The sequence below is a fragment of the Myotis yumanensis genome, unplaced genomic scaffold (genome assembly GCF_028538775.1).
Source record: "Myotis yumanensis isolate MYYU_CA2020_CCGP unplaced genomic scaffold, mMyoYum1.0.hap1 SCAF_4, whole genome shotgun sequence".
Taxonomy (NCBI): domain Eukaryota; kingdom Metazoa; phylum Chordata; class Mammalia; order Chiroptera; family Vespertilionidae; genus Myotis; species Myotis yumanensis.
Window position 1 is genome coordinate 102,290,606 of NW_027223755.1, and position 25,166 is coordinate 102,315,771.

At 55.1% G+C, this 25,166-nt stretch overlaps 2 protein-coding genes across 5 annotated transcripts in view; one reads left to right on the forward strand and one right to left on the reverse strand.

Annotated features, from left to right (window-relative positions):
* Positions 1 to 25,166, forward strand: part of IFT140 (intraflagellar transport 140) — a 284,193-nt gene that overhangs the window by 236,903 nt on the left and 22,124 nt on the right. For all 4 annotated transcript variants that reach the window (XM_070413315.1, XM_070413314.1, XM_070413317.1 and 1 more), the window contains exon 18: positions 1,742 to 1,941. In XM_070413315.1, coding sequence (XP_070269416.1) covers positions 1,742 to 1,941 — 200 coding nt within the window. The remainder of the gene's footprint in view (positions 1 to 1,741; positions 1,942 to 25,166) is intronic.
* On the reverse strand, positions 2,825 to 24,928 carry TMEM204 (transmembrane protein 204). Its single transcript, XM_070413327.1, has 3 exons — positions 23,992 to 24,928; positions 18,777 to 18,932; positions 2,825 to 4,643 (listed from the first exon to the last, which is right to left on the reverse strand). The coding sequence occupies exons 1-3, from the start codon at positions 24,269 to 24,271 to the stop codon at positions 4,399 to 4,401; spliced, it is 681 nt and encodes a 226-aa protein (XP_070269428.1). The 5' UTR covers positions 24,272 to 24,928; the 3' UTR covers positions 2,825 to 4,398.

Genomic DNA, 25,166 nt, shown 5'->3' on the forward strand with positions numbered 1-25,166 from the left:
CTCTTTTTCTGATTACTGACCTGTGTTTATTTCCCTTGGCCACGTCCTGGAGGTTCCTGTCCCCACACCTGAGAGCCAACAGCCCTGGGCCCCCAGCTCCCTGTGTGGCCAAGGCAGGTGGTTGTCTCTCCTCGAGGAGCTGTAATGAGAGTGGGTGTAAATGCTGGGGCGGTGGCAGGCGAAGCAGGGCCCTCAGGTGCTCATGCTTCTGCGAGAATTCCCGAGTGTGCTCCCAGGAGCAGGGCTCTGATGAGATCACAGCAGGGCTGATGGGCCTCAGGTCCTGCCCTGTGATTGTTAACCACCGTGGTCAGCATTGCCAGTTGTTCGTTGTACATGCACATTTCCAAAGGTTCCCCGTTCCATGCAAAGTCAGTCCAAACCTCAGCCTCCTGCCCAGTGTGACCCAGCCTACAGATGGCCATGAACTCTGAATTTAAGCTGCCCTGGGTTGCCTCAGGGCCTTGGCTTATTATGCCCTGGTGCCTGGAAGGGTCTTGCCATCCACACCTCCTACCAGTGTCTCAAGGCCCCGGTCAAGCAACCCCTGAAGTTGGGGACCACAGATGAACTTGAGAAGCAGCAGTGAGATGGAAGAGCTGCTGGGAACTGAGCAGGTGGTGGAGGCTAGCCTTGCAGAAATCATGGAGTAGCACAAATTCAAGACCGGTGACGTGCAGGGGCACTGGTCCAGGAGGATGGATCGTGACCCCGTTTTACACAGGGTAGCATGTGTGTACATCAGAGAAACGGATCCTGCAGAGAGAAAGAAGCAGACGGTGGGGAAGCAGAGGGTGGTGTGTGGGGGCTGGAGGCTGGAGGAGACTGTGGGCATGCAGGCGAGAGCAGCGCCCAGCAGTCAGGAAGGAAGCCAATTGTTGGCAGAGCTGGTCCCCTCAGTCGGTTGTATTTCAAGGTGCCAGGTACACAAGGGCCTCAGGCAGCCACTATAACATGGAGCTCCTGCTCAGGCATTCATTCTCTCCGCACGCCTGTCTGGGGAGCTCTGCACTAGGTTGACATTTCTTCTGAGAAAAACCAGCGGAGGGCACTCCACTAATTCAGGTTATCATTTTGGAAAATTCCACCTGAAATCATGATGGCATTGAATCATCTAAAGACCCTGTGCACATGTGTACATGTCTGACTTGTTAGTGAAACTTTTCTAGTTTACAAAACAAAGCTGGTAGGTGGGGATTTCCGTGTGTGTGTGTGTGTGTGTGTGTGTCCTCACCTAAGGATATTTTTTTCCATTGATTTTTAGAGAGTGGAAGGGAGAGAAGTAGGGAGGAGGAGAGAGAGAGACATTGATGTGAGAGAGACACATCAATTGGTTGCCTGTGGTTTGTGCCCAGACTGGGGCCGGGGATCAAACCTGCAACGCAGGGACGTGCCCTTGACCAGGAATCAGACTTGGCAACGCTCTAACCACTGAGCACACCAGCCAGGGCTGAGGATTTTCACAACTATTGTATAACTTCTGAAAAGTTGATATTAGGGAACCAGAGGTTGAAAAATGATTTCGTGTGCATAGACTTGCCTTTGCTTCTCTGCTGTCTGAAACCAGAGCCAAGAGCTCTGATTTCAAATGAGGGCTGATTTTGTTGCATTTGTCAGGGCCTCCTGCTGACTATCCACATCTGTCTGCAGAGGGACCCCCGTAGCTGACATATGAGAGAGGCTTAGTGTAGACATTAGCTTTACATGAACTGACAGGTAATCAGCGCCTTTTCTCAATCAGCCAGGAGAAGCAGACAGAGACAACTGGGTGGATTCACAGCACAACCGCATCCCCCAGATGGTGGGCAGGAGGCCCCTGCGAGATTTCGTGGGGCTGGAGGACTGCGACAAGGCCACCCGGAACGCCATGCTCAACTTCAGCTTCTTCATCGCCGTCGGAGACATGGACGAAGCTTTCAAATCTATCAAACTCATCAAAAGGTGAGGATTCGGTTCTCAGAGGTGTCGAAGGGATGTGTACACTCTTAGGGTACTTGCTCTCCCCTTCTAGATGAGAGTCTAAGGATCATTAAGTCTTCTGTGACTCTGTCATGCTGTAGTCCCTGGTCTTTTCACTCAGTGAAACGCCGCTGCTCTTGCAGGCACCAGGACACGCCTGGCATGTGCTGCAGAGCAGTGAGTTTTGGCGCAGCACAGCTGGGCGTAGGGAGCAGGTGAGGCTGGCTCTCGGCCTCTGCAATGTTTAGAGCCTCTTGGGCTGTTATTTAGTTGTTTTGATTCATTTCATAGTGTTCTGGACACTTCCTAGTAGAAAGTTCTGCAGTTGCTAAGTATTTGTAATGCCTGTCCCTCTGGGAACAATTGCTACTAAACAAAAAAGATTTGATGATAAACACTCAAAACAGTACAGTGAAAATGCAATTAAAATTACTCTGAAAGAAGTCAATCAAAGCTGTCTAAAAGCAGCTTCCTCTCTGTTCCTGAGAGAATTCAGCAATTCTTCCCGGGGACATTTGAAGGCTTTCAATCTCGAAAGGGTAGAAAAATTATTACAGGATGAAACTAAAGCGGGAAGAGAAAGATGGAAAATTAAGTTGCCTGGAACAAGCCTTCCTCATTGGCAGTGATGGTTTCTGTAACATGGATGCGCCTTTCAAATTAGTGTGTGACCCTGTTTGCTTGGCTTATTTCTAAAACAGGCCAAGCCTTGTTCCAGTTGGGAGGCCTTTTCAACACTGGCCATGTGGACAAGGGGACTCTTGTTGGAAGTGACCTAGAGTGGCTGGATGGCATAGCTCGGCCTTTCTCTGCTCACTTTTCATTTAATATAAACACGATCACAGACTAGAATCAACCACATGGCCAACTTTAAAACTTTAATGAACATTTATATAATCATATACATAATATTATTAAAATTATACATCTTAAATATCTCATTATTCTTTTTCAAAAACAATTATTTTTAGCATATGATTTGGGGGAAATCCATTGTCGGACAGAAGCTCAAAGGGAGGAAGCTCAAACCTAGATGTTCCCATGAGCGTACTGGTTGTGGGGCAGGCACCTGGCTGCTGCTACACCGACTGCTAGCTTTATTACAGATGATTAGGCCATGGATGCTTTTAAATCATCCTCAACTGCTTTATGACTGTTCGCCTCCGCATACCCCAGATGGGGAGCAGGACCATTTGTTCTGACTATCCTGGAGCGATACAGTCTTTGAATTCCAGACTGGCCACCTCACTTCTCTGGAACGTTAAAAGCAACAAAGCTGAAAGTTTCTTGGGGTTGGAGGCTCAGCCAAGTGACAGCCGGGCCTTACCCTGGCTTTGCATGGCACCCACAGCGCCCAGGGTCAACTTCCTGGGCCAGAGGACGGCGACAGCGATTCCACTTCCAGGTGGCATGAGCTCAAGCCGTGCAGCTATCAAAGGACGGTCCTTTAGATGTCGTCAGGCAGTCCTTGAGGATATGGGCCAGTTTTTTAATGTTTTCTGTTCAGCCTGGAGACTTACGGCCTGTTCACCTCTCACAGGCTTAAGAGCTGGGTGGTTTGGAATCCGTGTAGCATTGTGAAGGTATCGCCCGCCAAGTGTTTGACTGCAGAGAGGCCAAAGGTTTCATGTGGGAGAAGTGGACCCCTCTCAGAATTTCTTTAAACAAATAGACTTTCCCCTCCGGCTCCACTAACTGTGCATCTGCCAACATATGACCACAGTATGCAGAGTCTGTAGGAGGGTGGGCGTCTGAGGCTCGGTTGACCAGAAATGAGAATAAGGACATGAGTCACCCAAAGTTTCACTCCCACCAGATCTTTAAAAATGTCTCAACCCTTCTCTGACTGCTAACCCACAAAAAACACATAAAACAGACCAAATTCCTTTTACCACGTGACAGTGTAGGGAGATACAACACACATTTTAGACAGTGGTAAGAGGTTTCCATTTTATTTTAACTTAGAAAAATAATCAGGCACAAACAGACATTACTAACTCCTTCCTGTCCTAAAGCCGTAACCATCTGATTATAGATTCTGAGCCCCTCGAGGAAAATACAGCCATTTCCAGAAAATCTCCCGGGATGTTCTGCTTCACCAAAGAAAGGCTGGCCGCGGTGCCCGTCTCAGCAGGCACAGAATAAATTAACCCCAGACCAGGGCGCTGAGCAGGGCAGCTGCGCCCTCACGTGCATCTTGGGCTGACCGCCTTGCGACGTGCATGAGCGTGAAGCCAGGTTGTGAGTGGGTCGGGGAGGCTGGCACAGACGATATATGATCATATATTTATATAAACATAGTAAACATACCTGTGTATCGTACATATGCATATAGAAGAAACCATAGGAATCGCCGCCTCCACGCAGGCAGTCCCTTGGTTTCTAGACTGTTCCATTACAGTGGACAAAGTCCCAGGCAGGGCCCCTCCCTGGCAGCCGTCAGCACGGTGACTCCACATAGTCATTGTCTAGCCCCCGGCGAAACCGAGCCGTCAAGGAGCGGCTGATGACAATCACTCGGGGTGCCATGCAGTCCTCTCTCCTGTGAAGAATGTTCCAGATGAGCATGGCGGCTGCCAGGGTGGCCAGGAGGCAGGCGCCAATGTTCAGGTAGCAAGACCAGGACAGGCTGGTGTACGGGCCGATTCTGTAGAACGTCACCAGCCCAATGACCAGGATAAAACCTGTAAGTGAAAGACAGGCATTGAGAAAGCCTTCCTCGGAGCCGGGGGAAGCCTGCCGACTCCCCTCTCCAGGCAGCTGTGCCTCTGCCCTGACCCTCGGAGCCGGGGGAAGCCTGCCGACTCCCCTCTCCAGGCAGCTGTGCCTCTGCCCTGACCCTCCGCGCTCCCCGGGTGGGTGAGGAGCCCAGTTCCTGGCGCCGGCCTTCAGGGTGGAGGTGCTCCGCACTCGGCCCGCGTGGGTTTTTATGACCTCTGAGTCTGTAGCTGGGGGTGGGGGTGCAGTGTGCGCCCGCTAAATCCTGCGCAGGATTTAGGGGGTGCAGTGTGCGCCCGCTAAATCCTGCGCAGGATCCTTGCCCGGGGCTGGAAGGAAAGCAGTCTGGCCCCATGTGCGCTTCCTGGACCCTCCAGGGGTCAGGCTCCTGAGCCGACCTCCCCATGAAGGTGGCGCTGACTCGCTTTCCCTCACCCCAACAAACCCAGTGGTGACTGTGTAGGTGCTCTCTGACCTTTATAAACACTCAAAGTGAAAGCAACCCATTTTTCTAAATCTCATTCAGTAACAATTCTGATTGGTGTTTTACTCGGTCTGAATTCCTGTTCCTAAGCGTTTTCTTGTTCTTAGCATTTGCTTCTAAAGAAATAGAGATTTTCCTTCAGAACTCCAGGTGGCCTAGAGCTGCATGCTTAGGCAGGGGCAGAAGCCGAGATCGGAGATGTGTCCGAGTCTCCTGCTGGCGTGTTTGGCTTCTCCTCTTACTTCTAAATAGACGCAGCTGGTTCTAGAATTTCCCTCTCTCCCATACCCCCTGCCCCCGGCTGCATTTGTTTAGAAGGGGAAGGGGCTGTGCTGGGACTGTGGCCAGAGTCTTCCACTGATGGCAGTTCCCACAGACTAGTTCACATTTATTTTTTGTTTTGTTTCATGTGGTGTTTTTATATATATACTAGAGGCCCAGCTCACAAAATTCGTGAGCAGGTACAGTCCCTAGGCCTGGCCTGCGATCAGGGCCATCTTCCCCAGCTGCCTGCTGCCAGCCCTGTCCCCCACCACCACCCACCCCCGGTTCTCCATTCACCATCAGGTGATCGGAGCCTGCCAGCTGGGGAAAGGGACCAAGAGGTGGTCAGTGCGCCTCATAATGACTGGTCCAGCGGTCGTTCTGGTTGTTCCACTGTTAGGGTAAATTTGCATATTACCCTTTTATTATATAGGATAGAGGCCTGGTGCATGGGTGGGGGACGGCTGGCCTGCCCTGAAGGGGTCCCTGCTAGGGGGCGGGGCCAGCCTGGACACAGGGACGCTGGCAGTTTGCAGGCTGGCCACGCCCCCAGCTTTGTCAGGAAGGATGTCCAGAATGACGTCTGGAAGACATCTGGTCTATCTGGTCTAATTAGCATATTACCCTTTTATTAGTGTGTATGTATATATATATATATATATATAATTTCAGAGAGGAAGGGGGAGAGAGAGAGAAACATTCATGATGAGAGAGAATCATTGACCGGCTGCGTCCTACACACCCCCTATTGGGGACCGAGCCTGCAACCCGGGCATGTGCCCTGACCAGGAATCTAACCGCAATCTCCTGGTTCATAGGTCAACGCTCAATCACTGAGCCACGCCGGCCAGGCCAGACTTGTTCACATTGAGTTCATAGCTAACACCACAGCATCATTACTTTAATAATTTTATCTTAAAGGAGCTCCAGAGACTTGATTTTACTAATTCTTACAATAAGAAAGCCAGGACTTTCACCCAAAACTGATGTAATGGATTCAGCTCTGAATCCAGGCTAGAAACCCCGACACTGGGATGGAGGAGAGGCCACCACTGCTCTGCTACCGAGGAAGCTGGTCCTGTCCCTTCTTGTCCCCTGAGATCGTCACACTTCTCAGCTAGGGGGAAAGGGGCTGAATGAGGCAGAGGAAACGAAGGAGGCTGTGGGGTTGAGCGGAGCCATGGCTAGCAGGAGTGAGGACAGAAGCAGAAGCAGAGCCTTGGGAGGCCCAAGGAGCCCCATCTTCTCCACCAACACCCCACCCTCTGATGTGCTGACCTGAGGGAGTCTGTTTCTTGGAACCAAAATGCCTGACAAAGACATAGGCTCTGTGTAACCCAGCGTCGTCCAGATGGGACTCTGGCCCCGCTCAGGCCCGTCCACGCGCCCTGCCCTATGCCCTGGCCAGGCTGCTGCTGCTGCTGTAGTCCCTGCCGCCCCGCACTGTGACATCCACACGTCTGTTCCTGCTGGTCCCACCCCGTGGCCTCCCCTGCTTTCCCCAGGAAACCGCGTCATGCACACCCAGCGTGGCGCGGAGCAGAGAGCAGCGCGACGCCAGCTAATGGTCCTACTAACTCGGGGACACGTCCGTGCTGGGGTGCGGTGTGGGGGACAGGCTTGAATTTTCTAAAAACACGCGGATGTTCTCATCATCACGCACCTTCTAGAATGTATGAATTAAACATTCACCTACCTCAGCCGTGTCGGAAACAATGGTGACAGTGACTAATCTCTATTGTAATTCTTACAGTACTTTGTGGAGCTTTTTATACATGGAAAGCTTCTGGATACTTCCTTTCTGTTAAAAATAGCTAATTCTGTTTGTCATGCACACTGACAAAAAAACTCATTTCTCTCTCCCAGGGAAGGGTGCACCCTCTGCTCACGATTTTATGGCACCGAGTTTTGCATTAGTGTGGAAGGAACTGTAGCTGTTTTTTGTGTAATGAGAATGAAAATGCTTTATGTGTCCTCCACATTTTTACTGCCTTTGGGCATTTGTATCACCCAAGGGAGCTTGTTATGCCTGGTTTCAACAAGACTCGGAAGGATGGGGCCGGATGGGAGCTTAGGGAGAGCGAGTTAGGATCCAGCTTATGTCTGAGATGAGAGGAGCCAGGCCCTGACTGAAGGGGGCTCCCAGCGAGGCCAGTGGGAGCCCGCAGGGAGGGCAGCGTTGACGACTTAGCTCGACCAGAAGGAATTTACCCAGAGCGCAGCAGCTGGTTTGCGTCAGTCACCCACCCGGAGGAGGGGTACTGACGCTTACCCTCTGCTGTGATCGAAACCCCTTCCTTTTTATTTATTTTTAAATATATTTTTTGAAAAGAATTTCTTAAAAAATACATTTTTATTGATTTCAGAGAGGAAGGGAGAGATAGAAACATCAATGATGAGAGAGATTCGTTGATAGGCTGCCTCCTGCACGCCCCCCGGGGGGGATCGAGCCCGCAACCCAGGCATGTGCCCTTGATCAGAATCAAACCCGGAACCCTTCAGTCTGCAGGCCGATGCTCTATCTACTGAGCAAAACTGGCTAGGGTTATTTTTAAATATTTTTTAATTGATTTCAGAAAGGAAGGGAGAGGGAGAGAGAGATAGAAACATCAATGATGAGAGAGAATAATCGATCAGCTGCCTCCTGCACACCCCCTATTGGGGATCAAGCCTGCCACCCAGGCATGTACCCTGACCTGGAATCGAACCGTGACCTCCTAGTTCACAGGTCAACGCCCAACCACCGAGCCATGATGGCTGGCTGTTTCTCTCTTTTTAAACTAAGCTTCTTTTCGTGTTGTGTGTGTTATAAGAATGTTTTAAATCTGTCACGTGGCTTCGGCTGCAGTTCTACCGCATCATTGGTCCTAACAGAACAGTGTGAAGGAATCGGGCCTCTCTGGCCTCCAGGGCAACCCCCTCTCCCAGCTCAGTTACCTGTCTTGAGGTTGGTGTACATCACCGATGAACACAGAGAGCGGACCTTGAATTTCGTTGTAAGACATTTCCGTGGAGACTGGCGAATTATGAGAGCTGGATGGAAAGAGGTGACCCTAATCTAGAAAGGAGTAGAAGGCACTCACTCACCAGACTGGCAGAAGTAGAAAGGGAGGAAACACACGTGTCGGCCCAGGTTCGAGGCAGAGGGTCCCACCTCACTGAGTGGGAGCTCGGGACAGCGTGGTGTTGCCCTAGGGCTAGACCGGAGTGAAACTCCTGCTCATCCAGGAAACGACTGTGCCCCGAAGGTGCAATGTCTGAAACTCGTGTCCACGGGCCACAGTGAGCTCTGGGCCGCCGGGACAGGAGAGGGGCAGGCGCACGGCTGCATGGGCAGCACTGCGCTGGGGTGGGCCGCAGAAACAGTGGTGCGAGAGGACGCCCCTGGGACACAGCTCAGTCACATGGGCATGGCTCCCACCGGCTAAGCCGCCAGGCTGCTCTTTAAGAAAACCTGACGAGGGAATAAAAGTATAAAACACCCGGGAGCCCTGGCCGGGTGGCTCAGTCGGTTGGAGTGTCGTCTCGTACCACAAGGTTGCAGATTCAATTCCCGGTCAGGGCACATGCCTAGGTGGCAGGTTTGAGCCCTGGTTGGGGCATGTATGGGAGGCCCCTGACTGCTGTTTCTCTCTCTCTCTCTCTTTAATTATCAATTAAAAACAATAAGAATATCCTTGGGTGAGGATTTAAAAAACATGGGGAGTGGCCGACACAAGTACAAGACAGCGGTTACCTCCCGGGGGAGAGAGGACACCCAGGGCTTCTCGGTGTTCACGTCAGCGTGTCTTTAGCAGGACACACATGTCTCACTGAGTTCTCTGCATACATTTCACAATAAGACATTAGAATATCTTAGAAGTGCACCTCATTTTAGATTCTTCAATTAACAAGCACTTCCTGCAGTTCGTCCTGACACTGGCAGTCAGCCTCTGCTTTCGCCTGTGCAGTCGGTTCTGTAGCAGCTATTGATGCATTTACACGCTTCTCCTCCAAGCGCACCGTCAGCTCTGGAAGACACACATCATGTGCCCCCCCACGCACAGGTGCCCTGTGGCAGCAGTTGCCCTAGGACGTACCTCAGCCTGGCCCGGGCCCGGGCCTGCCTCAAATCTCCTCCCCCTCTCTTGTGGCTGCCCTGTCTCTGTCACTCTGTAGCCACATTGGTGCCTCTCCGTGCCTCTGAGATGCCAAGTTCCACTTCCAGGCCTTTCCCGGTGCTGCCCTCGCTGTGTTTCAAGAGCCCTGGCGGGAGGGTTGCCTTCTATCATCTGGTCCCTGGTCCCTCAGCCCTCCGCTTAAGCTCACAGCATGGTGCCTCCTCCAGCTGTTGTCCCTGCAGCTGGAGTGTGGCCCACCCATTCGTCTCGGCCTCTCAGAGAGTCACCCAGTTTGAGACAAATGCAAGGAGATCCCCTAATGCAGAGTTGAATGTAGTGTGGTCGCTGGGAAAGAAGACGTGATGAATAGCAGCTTCCGTAGCAAGTCCTCTAAGCTTCTTTATCTCTCTTGTTTTACTACGTTAATTTATTATTAAGGAAATTGTTACTATTGTAACTAATTTTGCCATCTTGAATGAAGGCTCTTCTGAGCTTCTTAATGACTACAACCTGTCAGAGGGACAGGACCCCGGTCCCCACAATTGAGTAGATGTCACTGAGCGTGGAGCCCGGGCTGCTGTGCCGGCACCTGGCGTTGGTTACCGTACGGCATGTTCGGCAGATCTACTGAGATTCCACTCATGTGTGCTTGGGGCGGGGGGCGGGGGTTGCTAAGGCTCGGTGGACTTTTCCTTGGGGACCTGGCATTCTTCTTGGGGAGATAAAGATGAGATTAGTCACTGTAGCGTGGTCTGCCCTGTGAAAGAGACGTTCAGAGCATGCGGTGGGAGTGAGGGGCCAGCACTCCGGCAGTGAGCCGGGACGGTGGCTGGGCGAGCCCGCCCAGAGAGCACTCAGGCGAGGCCTGTGACACCGGGAGACCAGCATGTGGAGAGCGCACTCTGAGCTCCAAGTGGTGAAAACACTAACCCATAGAGCACTCCACAGACTGCGGGGGCAGAGCGGCCACTGACTTCTAACCCCCGGGCAGTGCCAGGGCACCGTCCCAGCACCGAGTGGCAAGACTTGGACGCTGACCCGTGCCCACACTCAAGTTTCCCAGCAGCTCAGGCTACTCAGCTGTACTGTTACTTCTTTTCTTAAGATCACTATTGTATTTTGAAAGTAGGGTAGGCCGTGATTTTTAAAAATATACGGAGTATATATTTTTTATTGATTTCAGAGAGGAAGAGAAAGGGAGAGAAACATCAGTGATGAGAGAGAATCACTGATCGGCTGCCTCCTACTGGGGATTGAGCCCACAACCCGGGCATGTGCCCTGAGTGGGAATCGAACCAGTGACCTCTTGGTTCCTGGGTCGACGCTCAACCACTGAGCCACACCCAGCTGGGCTAGGCTGTGATTTTGTAACCACTGGAATCTGTTTATTATTTCCTCTCTATGTTTAGCTATGTTGCCTACAAGGCACACAAACTGCAGTTTCAAAGTGTGTCTGGTTTTCCCATTACAAGATGAAAGAACGTTCAGGGTATGGATAATTGATTCAAGAAGTGTCAATTTGCCTTGGCTGGTGGTTCAGTGGTTAGGGCACTGGCCCACACACCACAGGGTCACAGCTCGATTCCCAGTCAAGGGCACATTCCTGGGTTGCCGGTTCAGCCCCTAGCCCTGGTTGGGGCATGTGCAGGAGGCAACCAAAGTCAATGGGAATATCCTCGGGTGAGGATTAACACAAGAAAAAAGAAGTGTACATTCACCTGTTCACAGACACACTGGGTGTCGCCACCTCATCCTGAAAACACGAGCAGGAAAGTGATAAAGATGACAGGGCAGGGGCAATGCACGGCCTGACAAATGGCATTTGTACCGAGTGAAAATGGACGAGCGGTGCCTCCTCCTATTTCATCATTTCTCTTGGAAACTTGAAAAGCCAGCAGTGAGCAGCACGGGCTGTTTCCAGCACAGGTGTGGGTGTCTCACTTCCCAGCTGGTGTAACTCAGAGGTGAAGTAGAAAGGGAGAGGTCTCACATTTACATGGCTTATTCTTTGTAAAGATCAGTTTTGGCTTTTGCATTTTTTTAATGCAGCATATAGTCAGAGAAGGGGTTGGCTTCCCTCACACTAAAAAACACATTTAGAAAAACCCTCCTCTGCACCAGGAAGGTGCAAAGAACCTTCTGAAACAGCGGGCCCGGGGGCTGTGCTGCAGGAAGAGCCCAGGCCCCACGGCGGCTGCGTGGCTGCATGGCAGGGCTGGTGCAGTGACACTCACACCCCCCTCGTCCAGGGGCAGCTGCTAGACAGTGTCCGCTGGGTCCAGGCGTTAACAGTCGCCCAGCCCCGCCCGAGCCAATGGGGGTGTGGGCACTGAGCAGACACAGGCAGCGTGGGATCTTCTGTCGGTGCCACGTGTCAGCAGTGAAAAGCCACAGAGACACGGAAAGGCAGAGCATGTGGGCTCCCTGTGCGCCTCCAGCCTCAGCCCAGAGGCCAGGGAGTCGCCTGTACAGACGTCCTTCTGAAATCAAACTAGCCTCTTACTGCCATCGAGCTCTGGCTGAGGGGGAGCGCGGTGTTGAGGCGCTAGGTATGGGGCTATGCTGGTCAACCTCAGATTTTCTTTTTCTGTTACAGCCTGATGTAGAGACCCCTCTCTCCTCAGAATTGTCCCTGGAAAGACTTTGCAGTGATGTTCATGTTTGTCCAGAAACAAATCAAAGGGGAGTTTTAGCAAACACACCGAATTCTGCACGTGGAGTTGGTTCCCTCCTCGTGGATTTCTGTTTGCAAAGGCAGCAGCCCCTTCCTGTGAGCCGGCCTCGCGGTGGGCAGTGTGATTCACACTCAGCCTGCAGAGCGCCCTTTCCTTTCTCTTCCTTCCTGCCCGCTTCCTCGGGCGGCGCTGTCTGTCACGGGGCCTTCCTCTTGAGTGACGGTCAGCACACACAGGTGGCAGAAGTGGAAGCCCGCGGGGCTGACCCCGGAGCTCTTCACCCAGCACACCTGCCTCAGCGTGCACGGCAGCCGAACTGGCAGAGCCGGCACCTGTGACGGAGCTGGCGCGAGGCTTCGAGAGAGAGTATTTACAGAGCAAACCAGCTAGTTAATGGACCCACTCAAGGCACAGCTGTGGTTGGGTTCTTGCTACACTGTGAGCAGAAAAACAGTGGCTGTCCAGTGTTTCTCCCTAGAGCAGTGGTTCTCTACCTTCTGGCCCTTTAAATACAGTTCCTCGTGTTGTGACCCAACCGTAAAATTATTTTCGTTGCTACTTCATAACGGTAATGTTGCCACTGTTATGAATCGTAATGTAAATATCTGATATGCAGGATGGTCTTAGGCGACCCCTGTGAAAGGGTCGTTCGACCGCCAAAGGGGTCGCAACCCACAGGTTGAGAACCGCTGCCCTAGAGAGAGGGATTCTGGAGAAAGGACAGACTGAAGATGTATGATTGATATGATCAGACACGTCCATAAGAGCCAGTGCTCAGAGCAGCATGGAGGAAAGGGAGAACAAGGAGAAATGAGAGGTGCAGTGGGGATGTAGGCTGGGCCATGGGACACAGAGGCAGAAGATAGAAATTTATCCAGACCAAGCAAAACCTCATATTGTCCTATGAGAAGGCCCCTGAGCCTAAGAAAACAGCAGAATTCCCACCAGCTCCTGAGATGCCAAGACAATTACCATTTATCACCTCGACTGACCTTAGAGGACTGATAAAATCAGCATTCTCAGGGGCGGGGGTAAGGGGCTCCTTGTGTGTTTATAGGTTTTGCCATCATGAGAAAAACTCTAATCATTTCCAGAAATGGAAAGAGAAAACCAGCAGACATGAGTCCATGTGAGGCTTTTAAAGTGGCTTTTGACCAGGTTCCACAGTAAACTCCTCTCTTAGTCATCCTGCTCAAGCTTTCGAGGAGGGGACTGGCCGAGGCCAGAGAAAGAGTGCAGCCCCGAGCTGGCGCCAGAGGTGGTCATGCGAGGACTGTTGTCCCGGCTGCAGGGCGCGTGTGCAGGGAAGAGCTCAGTGTGCAGATGGCACCGAACTCTCTACGGTGCCAGTCTTTGGAAACTGGGGTGCAAGTGGCCCGAAACAGACAAGTGCTGGTCCCCGTCTTTGGGAGAAAAGCACGAGGGCTTGGGGCTGCTGGGCAGCTGCATAGAGGAGATGAGGAGCTGTTGGGGAATGTTCCAAGGAGCACCCAAGGCCATTGTGAAGGCAGCTCAGAACGATACATGGAACAGCCGGCCTCTGCAAAGATGGATGGTGCGAACACGGACACCATTTGTACTTGACCTGCATCATTTCATTGCGGTTATTGCACTCTGAGGAAAACGATAAGTTGCAGCGGTTCTCAACCGGTGGGTCGCCGCCCCTTTGGTGGTCAAACGACCCTTTCACAGGGGTCGCCTAAGACCATCGGAAAACCCATATATAATTACATATTGTTTTTGTGATTAATCACTATGCTTTAATTATGTTCAATTTGTAACAATGAAATTGGGGGTCACCAAAACATGAGGAACTGTCTTAAAGGGTCACGGCATTAGGAAGGTTGAGAACCACTGATTAGAGGAAGATCCAGAGCCACTCATGTGATTGACAAGGAGGCCAGACTGAAACTTCCACCGAGATGGAGGGTGAGGGCTACTTATGATGAGAGTTGATAAATCATAAACTAGGGATATTATCAAATATTAGAATAAGAAACCCATGGATGCCTGAGAAGAAACCCTGCGATAAATGCGTGGCTAGTGGACCTGCAGCCACTGTCAGAGGCAGATGGCTTGGTAGAAGCCCCACTTTGGGACATTGCGAGGGAGGCTGTGTTTTTATAATGTGTCTGGGCGTCACAGGCATGGATGCGTGCAGCCCGGGGCACCGTTTCTCGGGTCCTTGATGCGGCAGCACTAGGGAATTTTTTCACGTACATACCAGCATTTTCCAAAACGGATCAGAGGTGGCATATGCACAGGCTTGAATGAGCAGTGGGGGTGAGAGAGGAGGGCTTAGGGGAGGGAGTACATCAGAAGCCTGGTCTTTGGGTCCCCCATTGCATGACCCCATCTTGTTATCAGGCAAGACATTGGCTCCCAAGACGAGGGGGATGGCCTGCTAGCCCAGGGCTCTCAGTAGTGGGGTGCACAGTCCTCCACCCCAGGGGGAGCACCAACAGGCACTGACAAAGGATGGCGAGCCGTGGGGGACACCCACTATGGTTCCAGATCGAGCATGTGCGGCCACAAGGCTCTCAGGCTGGGACTCCGATAGACAGTGCACTGCCCCAGAGGCTCAGCGGTGGCCAAGGAGTTACCCTTCAATGACGCAACTTGACCCAAGTACAGAGCCCTGAATAACCGCTAGATCATTCGTCCCACCTGAAAACGTCATGGAGGGCCACACGTGGCTGTCAGTCCTTCGTAGCCAACAGTGAGGGCCGCTGCAGGAGGGTCACACTTAGGACGTTTCCAAGCCCCCGCAGCATTCTGCCCAGGACAGTCAGCCCGTGGCATGGGCTGAGGGTGCACTGGGGGGCTCCGGCTCTCGCAGCGAGCTCAGGTGGAGCCCTAAGTCCTGACAGAGCACAGAGGCTGTGCCTGGGGACTGGAGCGTCTCTGTGTGGTGGTGTCCAGCAGGGCCGTAGTGGGAAGTCAGAATGCCGACAGCAGCAAGCACAGCTGAAGACGGTCTGCAGGCCTATGATCGGGTGCCACATCCAGAGCCAGGCAGCCTGCTGGCGCCCACTCTCCCCACACGCCCTGGGAAAGCCACTGCTCTCCGAACCCTGAGGGCCCACGGCTGAGCTGCTGCAGCCTGCGCCCCGGCTCTACCTTCTGCTCCAGGATCGGACACAAGTGGTCAGCATCTGCGCTTATCCGAGTCTGGGAAAGACCTTCCACCTCTCGTAGGTGGCGCCCTCTGACCCCCTGTTCGGCGCTGCTGTCCCTGCTCTGACTGCATTTTTGTGTACATCAGTGAGACCACAGACACGAAGAAACAGAGAAGCAGCGAGAGGAGGAACCAGGAGGGTCAAGGATAAAGGAAGTGTGTGGAGTGAGTCAGATTGAAGCTCATGCCTGTGTGAGGCCGTGGGACAGAGCACTTATGCCCGCAAGGCAGGGCCCATGCGTCGCAGCTGCTGGCTCGGGGGCTGGGATGGCCCAAGGGCCCCACCCTGCAGGAGCCTCTGCCGTCATCAGAAGATGAGGGGCACGTGCTCGCAGCCTCACTGTTCGTCGCCTCCAGAGAGGCCTCTACGCTCTGAAGTTGGATACCAGCAGACTGAGTGGTGGGAGGAAGAGAGGGGGTGCCTGACCGTTGGTGTCTGTCATGTACTGGTTACAACAGGAAGAGCTGGGGGGAGGGAGTGGCCGGGGACAGTGCAGAGCCCCTCCATGGTGACTGCACCCTCCCTGCCCCTGACTTCCAGGGGCTGTTAGAGACCCAGCGGGGCCTGGGGTCATCTCTAACATACAGAGTGCTTTCCACAGGGAAAATGCAGGCTTTTCACAGCATATTCAGCTCATGGGGTGGGGATGGAATAAAGGACAGAAAGGAATTTTTTTCACCTTTAAGGTCAATTAAAATTACACGTGGAAAATTCTGCAAAGAACGTAGACACTTGCATGCGGCGGCCTGAACATGATAGAGCAAACCGGGTGAAATGGCTGCTATTTCCTAGGTTTTGGTCCATGGAAATGGCCGTTTTGTAGGGTCCCCAATGTGACCTGGCCCTTTGGAGCCGCAGCTCTGAGGGGCTGAGACTGTCCTTGTACAGACGCAGGCCAGGCACCGTGTAAGCGTGGGTTGTGCCCAGAACGACTGGGAATGAATGAGCAAGTGGGCAGATACCCATCGAGGGCGGCAGGGCCCGGGCGCCCTCCTGGCAGCGTGTGCCGCCTCTGCCCGGTCCCAGCTGTTCCCGGCCCCCAGCTTCGCCATGTGCTTTCCCTTCCTCGTTCCTCCCCTGCCCACCCTCTGGCCCGGGCACTGGGGACTCAAGGTTGGCTTGCGTAACAGGTACTAGCAGGCATTTCCCCCTCCTGGGACAGGATATCCTGGCGTCCTTCAGTCTCCCCTGGCTGTTTAAAACAGACCGGAGCACAGGAAAAAACCTAACTCTAAAATTAGCAGCGCGATAGAAGAAAGGCACATAGCTGCATTCTGTACTGTTTGTCAATGAAACAAGTCTAAACAGGGCCAAATGCATTTCCTTTTTGGGCAAAACAGACCTGTGGGGAGCAGCGGGCAGACACCAAGGGGAGAGGCTGCCTGTGTCCGAAACAGCGCCGGCTGCCGCCCGGTGCTCCTGGCTTTTTCCATCCGCCGCTGCCTGACTTTTCGGTAGAGCCCCGTCCGGCCTGCCCAGAGGGCGTGCTGGCCTGGAAATGCTTAGGAGAGGAGCACATGTCCCTGCCCCCGACCAGCGCAGCCCCCCCACCCCCACCCCGGACCTTTGGCAGCCCTCCCACTGCCAGGGCTGCTGCAAGACAACTCGATTTTAGCTCGTGGGGCTCCCCCCGCCCTTTGAGCTTTTAAAAAATGTTACTTGTAAATAACACTATCTTGTTCTAAAATAAGAGTTTGCAGGAAGTAAGATGTCAGTTTCACACCAAACCCACAATATTTCTCCTAATATTTCTAAATAAATGTTTCAAAGAAATTCTTGAGAAACACTGCAGTGAGTGATTTGATGATCCTGCTAAGAGTTATTTTCAGATCAGGAAATGTTACTTCCATTTCCTCCATGCCACTAAAATGTCTGTTTTTAATCTAGCTTTTCCAATCGCGATTCGAAATCTTCCACTTCCTTCTTGAAGGGATGGAATTTCAGATAGCCCCACGTGATAGACACGGGTTGATTCACTGAGGCGAGAAACTAGTTCTGTGTCACGGCCCTCGGGTTAGCAGAGGGCAAATGGGTGCTCTTCCTGAATCACTCGGAATGTCTGGGTTTTCACCCACAGTCCGTGGAGGAGGGGGTGGGAGTGGGGGGCAGAACGGTCAGAGATCCGTCCTCCTGCCTCATTAATTCTCAGAATCAGCCCAGTGGGGGGCAGACTTCCTCCCCGCTTTGCAGTTGGGTAAACTGAGGTGTGGATTGGGTCACATGGATAGTAACTGATGGAGCCAAGATGCAATCCAGTCCCCTTCGTGCCAAACCCTGCGCTCTCCTCCGGTCGGCCCTCAGCTGCCCCTGCTGCGTCCAGCCTGGGGCAGGGACCTGCTCAGGACCACACCGCCTCCCATTCACGGCGCAGGAGGCCCTTCTGATTCACACCCAGGCGCTTCCCGCACATGAACACCTGCCGGCCTCAGCCTCCTGCTGGGAATTGTTCTCCAGAAGGATGGGGCTGGGACCCGTTATTCCTAGAATGATTCACTTCGGACTTCCCAGCGTTCCTTCCACTGGGCTGGCTGGAACTGCACCTTCAACACTGGGACAAGCTGCCATTCTCCGCCAAGCACGTCAGCTACTAGTGTCTCCTGCCCTGGCCACTTCGTCAGCCTCTTCCCCCTGGGACCACGGGCCGAACTTTTCCCCAGTAGGTATCGGAAAGCCTGAACATCCCAGGTTTCCACGGTGGTTAACCCCAAGCCAGCAAGAAGGAGCAGAGGCCGAGAGAAACCAGCAGAGTAGCCCCTCGAGGTGCCTCCACGGCCACCAGGGCACCTCGGAGCAATTCCACCATTGACACCACCGCTCGCACCCGAGACCACAAGGTGTGCTCATGCCCAGCCCCAGTTCACCCTCCAGCCACCCCCCGGGGCTGTGGCGGCTTCCAAGTTGTTCCAGAGGCTCACTCCCTGGTGGCTCTGGTCCTGGCTGCCCTGCGGAAAAGCGGGGCTGCCTCCCCCCGCCAGGCATAGGCTCAGATGGCACTCGCCCCCCTCAGATGGCAGGCTGCTGCACCCCTCCTCCAGCTGCTGCACCCTCAGGAGGGCGTAACCCAGGCCACCGCCACACGGGCTGCAGGGGCCAGAGAAAGTGCTAGATGCCAAAGACTTTGGAAGACAGCACGTCATCCCCAAGTCAGCACCTTGTCTCAAAATGGAAGAGGGCCGAGGGCCACGCTGGAGATACAAAACCACTGCTGCTCGGATCCTCTCGCGCCCCACCCCGTGTGCACGTTCCTCCGTGTGCACCCTGTTGCTCCTGCCCACAGGGACGGGGGGGGCAGGAGGGTGACCCAGGGGGCCGCTGTGGCATTAGGAGGCCACAATGGGCCTTCCAGCCCCAACAGAAGCTGCCGCTGCTTTGCCCCTCGGGGCCCAGGGGTACTTACTCGCCAGCTGGAACGCAGCAGCCATGGCCTCCTCCCAGCACTGGGAATCCGGCGACATGAGGGGCAGGCCCGTCAGCCCCAGGATGAAAGTGAGCTGGCCCGCAGCGAGGGCCACCGTGGCAACCAGGTTGCAGGCTCGCATCATGTCGAACTGCACTGGAGGGGCCGAGAGGAGAGAAGGCAGGTGGTCAGCGCAGGCGGGCGGCTCAGGGCTGGGTCTCTCTCTCCTCCTGGGGCTCATCCCTCTGTCTGCACTGACAGCCTCACTGAGCTCCCTCTGCCCCCCAACCCAGGCTCCGTGTACTCTGCTCCCCCACCCGCACCCAGTCCAGGAGTGAGGTGCAAGGGACATACACACAGGGCAGAGGGAGCACAGAGCAGGGCTGTGGGCGACCCGCAAGGGCCAGGGGCAGGGGCATCCGGTCCCTTTTCGGCGGCCCTTCTGGGCAGTTAAGGTGGCCACCACAGAGCCAAGTGAGGTCTGTCCGCCTCCGGGGCCCCCCGCCCCCCGCCCATGTCAGGCGGCGAGGGTTTCTGTGGCTCCCTGTCCCTGCCAGGCAACAGTCACAGTTAGGCTTGTGCGGCCTGAGTGGAGTGGAGGTGCTGTGCCGCTTCCCGCCATGGAGCGTGCGTGCGCTCCTCCTCCCCATTGTGTCTCAGCTGCTTCCTTCTTGCCATCCATCTGTCATCCTCAGCCTGCAGGGTTTCCCCTTCCCCGTCCCAGGCCTCCTCCCAGTGCCCGTTCTGGCCTGGGGGTGGCACCACTGGCTCTGAGGCCAGATGGATGCCAGAGCCAGAGGCCCACTTCTGGGAAGTAAGAGCAGATTCTAGGAGATCCCAGAGCCGAGGGCCAAGTGCCAAGAGAGAGAGAGAGAAAGAGAGAGAGAGAGAGAGAGAGAGAGAGGAGAGAACATGCCACTAGATGCATGACAGTCACCACCAAATTAACCCTTTCACCTTCCTGAGCGCTGTGGGTCCTGCTCTCTCAATCGCTTTTCTGCAGGCACAGCCCCTACCCAGGTGGGCTGTACTTCCCCATGATTGAGCTCACAATCTGTAGTCTTCAGAGCAGTCACAGAAACAACTGCCATCACTGTAAGCCCTTCACAGGGCCAGGAGGCGGGGGTTGGGCGAGGTTGGGGAGCCCCAGGGTGCCAGCAGGGCCAGACCTGGTGTGGCGGTGGGTCCAGGGCTGGGAGGAAGGAGCAGACACGGGGCGGAGGGAGGCCGCAGGGCTCTGAGCCTTAGCACAGGGGCGTGTGCTCACCGGGGTCTGCGATTTCCTCCCCTCCCCCAAGGCTGAGGCTGGGGCTCCTGCCTTCTTCTTCACACTGATTTTCTTTGCAATTATCTTTACCATTTATATGACTGTACAGAAGCTCTGCTTCTCTAAAAGATGTAGAACTTAGGGGGTGGAAGTGACCTCATAGATGAGGGTGTGAGACATGACGGAGGTTAACAGCCAGACCCAGAGAAGTCCGTCCGGTTTCCCAGGCTCGGCCTTGCAGGTGAGGAAAGACTTGAATGAACTGCTGGCTGAGGAGGGGAGTGGCCTGGGGTGGACACGAGCACCAGGGGAGCACGTGTTGGTGCGGTGAGACCACATGACAGAGGCTGGGAGAGCCTGGAGCTCAGCACCAGGGACCCTGGCCGATCCCTCCCCATGTTCCGCCTACTGCCCTGCCCACCCGGGCATCCAGCCTCGTCCTTCCTAGCAGCTCTGTGTGCACAGCCCTGCGCTGCACACCCAGCAGTGGCTCCAGGTGGCGTCCCCAAGCTCACAAGCCGCCACCGAGGCCCTGCCCAAGTCCTGGAGGATCCATATTGCAGATGTCCAGAGGCTGTAAAGGATGGAACGTGACGCTCGGGGACTCGCCATGCTGCCTGAGGAGACTCCTCTCTGAGCCGTACTCCCTCCCCTCGGAGGCTGGCACCCACCACGCCCGGGCGTTCTACAGGTTCTAACACTGCCTATGTCATAGCCTGGGCAGCAGGACCTGAAATTTTTTTTAATATGTTTTTATTGATTTTAGAGAGAGTGGAAGGGAGAAAGAGAAACACTGATGTGAGAACGAAACATTGCTCAGCTGCCAACTGCACTTCCCACCACCACCACCAACAGGGATCAAGCCTGAAACCCAGGCCTGCGCCCTAACTGGGAATCGAACCAGCAACCTCCTGGTGCACAGGACGATGCTCAACCAAAGGGGCCACACCAGCCCGAGCCAGTGCCTGCCTGTTAAGGAGCCCAATGTGAATGTGGCACGGATGTCATCTGGCCGGGCAGCATGTGGTGCACACCCCGTCCACCTACATTTCCGGGGAGACGCAGGCCCCCCGCCTGGGGCCGGAGAGCATCAAATCGCCAATGGGCAGGGCATGTACCCAGGATTTAATTATGTTTATTCATGATACATCTCTCTCTTCAGAAAAAAAGCATCAGGTGCCTGACAGGATGCATGAAATAGGGAAAGATGAAAAATGACGGAGAAAACAGGACCAGAGTAAGACTGACACCGGAGTTCGGTTGTGAGATCTCTTTGGGAGCCGAAGGGGGCCCTCAAGTCTCCCATGTTCCCCCCAAACCTCACAGCAAGGAAAAAGCCACCTGGTCAGTAATAAAAGTCGGGATCGCTGCGTCCTGCCCAGCAAGCATCCTCAAGGCGGCTGACTGGATCTGAGGGCAGCTGGAGGACCTGGACTGGCTGGTCCCTGTGCCCCTGCCCAGTCTGCTCAGCACACCCAGCAGCACAGAATCCCTGACCAAAGTCGGGTTATGTCTCCTCCATTTGTTTGCCATAGGGCGTCGCTAGGACCGCTGGCTCAGAGCTGGCCGGAGCCTCCTGCTTCCCCAACCGCTGCCCTGGCTGCCTGCGCAAGGTCTGGGATCTCTAGGGCGGCCTGGCTCTCTGGGCGAAGCAGGACCAGTGATGTGTGACCAGGGACATGCGCGTCCCCTTGGCGTCCCTAGATGGGTCCTGGGGATTGAACTGTGCACCAGACGTCAGCTCCGCAACCCAGACCCCACCGCCCCGTCACGGACGGACGCGATGATTTGACAGTGACAACTGGCCGGTGTGGAGGTGTTCATGCAGAGGCAGCAGGCATCGTCCAAGCACTCCCTGCTTCTTCCTCCCAGTCTCCGTGCCCGGCTAGGTTGTGGGCACAGCGTGGGCTGGGTTGTTCATAAGAGCGAATGGGACTGGGCACTGGCTTGATTTAAGGTGGTGGAGGAAGCCCCCAGCTGCGGGCCACCAGGGCCAGGATGCCGGCTTGCTGCTCCCTGTTCATGTCACAGGGACCTGGTGTGAAGTGGGCTCACTTTGCTCAATTCAGCGTTGCTCAAGAGAAGCTTCTGTAGACATTTCCCTTGTTCTGGGTAAATATTTGATGCTCAGAGATCCATTAAGGGTAGCTGCCACAGGCACCATAGTAATGGCGGGAGGATATTTTAAAAGTTGGTCAGGCCCTGGCCAGTGTGGTTCGGTGGTTAGAGTGTCAGCCCGCATACTGAAGGGTCGCAGGTTCAGTTCCCAGTCAAGGGCACGTACCTGGGGTGCATGCGGGAGGCAACCAGTTGATGTATCTCGCTCACATCGATGTTTCGCTCTCTCTCTCCCCACCCCCTCCTTCCCTTCCACTCTCTCTAAAAAAATCAATGGAAAAAATATCCTCAGGTGAGGATTAACGGAAAAATGTTGGTCAGGGAGCTTAGCAGGTGGTCTGGGACGGACAGCAAACCAGGGCGGGTGAGTGGGGCTGCTCAGACACGTGGCAGGGCAGGAGGGAAGCGCAGCGTGGGCTGGCTGTGTGGGGGTCAGGAGGACCCCGTGTGTCCTCCTGGCCTGAGGTGACCAGTCCTTAGCATGGGGACAGAGGGAGTGGACACACAGGGAGGGCACCTGGTCAGCGTCGGGGACCGTGGCAGGAGTCCTTGAGGCCCAGGGCTCCCCCTCCCATGCTGGGCCACTGGCTTTCGTTGCTCCTCAGGACAGTCCCCTACCAGAAGGATCGTTCTCGACCAGCCAGTTACAGACACCCCAGTCCATATGCATCTGTCCAGTTCCCCACAGGCCCCTGAGTCCTGAGAGCTCATAGAAAAGTCTGAAGTCATTCGTGCACTTGGTCTATTAAAGAGACGTTTCGCTCCCTACTTGCCGGGCAGATAGCCACCCTTCGGACAGACACCCCCTCAGGCTGTGGTGTGGGACTCTGAGTAGACAGAGTGGGTTGCATGCCCCCAGGAACCTCGGCTGAGCCCATGCTTCCTGCAGCCTCCGGTTTTTGCCTATGAAATGGGACGACACCCTCCCCCACCCCCCACCCCCCGGGCTCCCTCACAGGCCGGGGTTCCGAGCCCACAGCAGTTGGGAACAGCCGCACAGCGGGCACATCACATGTTTGCGTTGCTTGAAGATTTGGGGGACACCCCCGACACCATCTAGCAGAGGCCCAGCTGCAGTCTCGTGTGTGTCACATTCCCTTAAAGACACGCTTGTCCTCAGAAGGGATGACACCCACCTGCAACTTAGACCCTCTCCATCACTGGGAGACTTTGCCCATCAGCCACCGTGGCTGCGTAGGTGAACCCTCCCCTCTGGGACACGCAAACCGGACCCTACTTTCAAAGTCAGGCTCCCAGCTTCCCGAGCGGGGACAGACCCAGTGCTCCGAGTGGCCAGCCAGGGCCCGCGATGCCGCGGAGGGGCAGGGGGGCCGGGCGCTGCAGCCGGCCGGTGGTCCCACCACAGTCAGCCCTGCTGGGTCTCCCCTGGGCTGCCTACCGCCGTCACCACCCTGACGACTGTGGAATGAAGTCAGAACTCAGCCATGTGTTCTTAAGCTTCTTTGTTTATTTTTCTCGTTAACCATCTTAACTTCCACCAGGAAAAAAAATGTGTGTTTCTTGGTTTGGTTAATGCATTTGCTCTTTCGCGTGTGTACGCCCGAGAAAAGCCCACTGCTGCGTGAGGAGAACTCTGTCGTGAAGGACAGAGGCAGGCTTGAGCCGAGGAGGACTGAAGTGTGCCTGTGACTTGCCAGGGGAGGGTGGGCACGGAGCTCGGGGGCCCCTCTGGTTCCCCAAGAGCCAGCGCTGCCCCTCAGACCAAAGCACCTCTCACCCGTCAGCAAACACTCCACCCACGTCGTCTGCATGCCTTGCAGGGCCAGCGGGCCCTACCTCCCTAAAGGAGACAGAAAAGCGAGCACTTACGTTTGACGGTGCCTCTGGACTCCTGGAAGCCTGCGGCCTCAGAGCCCCAGCCCAGGGCCTCGCACTCCCTTGTGTCCGCCTGTCCGGGCCTGGCCCCGGGGCTCGGCCCTCCCCGGGCCCTGTCCATCAGCCAGCAGGACCTCCAGAGCCCCACGCTTCGCTTGCGCCCGTCCTCCAGCGTCTGATACACCCAGTTGGGGGTGAAGGCTGCCGCATTGTTGAGGATGAGAGAGACCAGGGCCACCAGCACAGCTGTGGCCACCAGTTTCTGGACAGTCATCACTGACTGCTGGTGCCAACCGCTTGTGGAGAAAGTCCCGGTCCTGGTCAGCTGCTGTGGCCTGGGAGAACCAAGACGCGCTAGGGGCGGCTAGAGGACATCACCGTTCATTCTTGGAGGGTTGGGAAGGCCCGTGCAACAGGTGCCGGTGAGCCCACCTCACGGTCCTCCTTACCCGCCTTCCTGCACCTGGAGCAGGGACAGACCTGCTCTGCAGGTGACTGCGTGGCCCATCCCGAGAAGGAAGCAGGGCACCAGCGAGAGCCCAGAGTCCTGAATGCGCCGTCGTCCTGGGAAGCAGAGGCCCAGGGAGACTGGCAGCCTCTTGTCCCCCACGCGGGAGAACAGAGAGTAACTGGGGAGGAGAGACAGGCGGCAGCGTGGTGTCAGCCGGCCTCACTCCTTACAACCAGCTGCGCTCCGAGCACCGCCCGTGCGGTAGGCAGGCTCTGAGCAGGGCCGCAGGGAGCAGTGCGGGTTCAGCAGCCTCTGTGCTGCCTGAGCCCCTGCCTGGTGCCTCCAACACGAAACGGCTGGTCCTGGAAAGCAGAGAGCTTGCTGTGGGGAAGTATGTGTGTGTGTCTGTGTGTGTGTGTGTGCGCGCGCGCGCACGCGTGCATTTTCCCTCTGTGTCTCAGCAGAGAGGAAATGGTTGTTTTTGAGGCTGTTTTTGGTGAGCTGGAGGGCGTAGCCAACTGCAACAAATAGCTGCCTGTGCAGCAGCCAGACACTAACAGGATGTGTTTCCTGATAGGAAAGGCAGGGGGGCCTTCTGAAGTCCTGCTCCATGACCCTCCTCCCCGGCTCCTCCCCATCTTCCTTTCCAAAAGGGAGGGCTGGGGTGCTGGCCCAGAACAGACCCACGGGCCCACCTGTCTGTCTGGGCCGTGGCCAG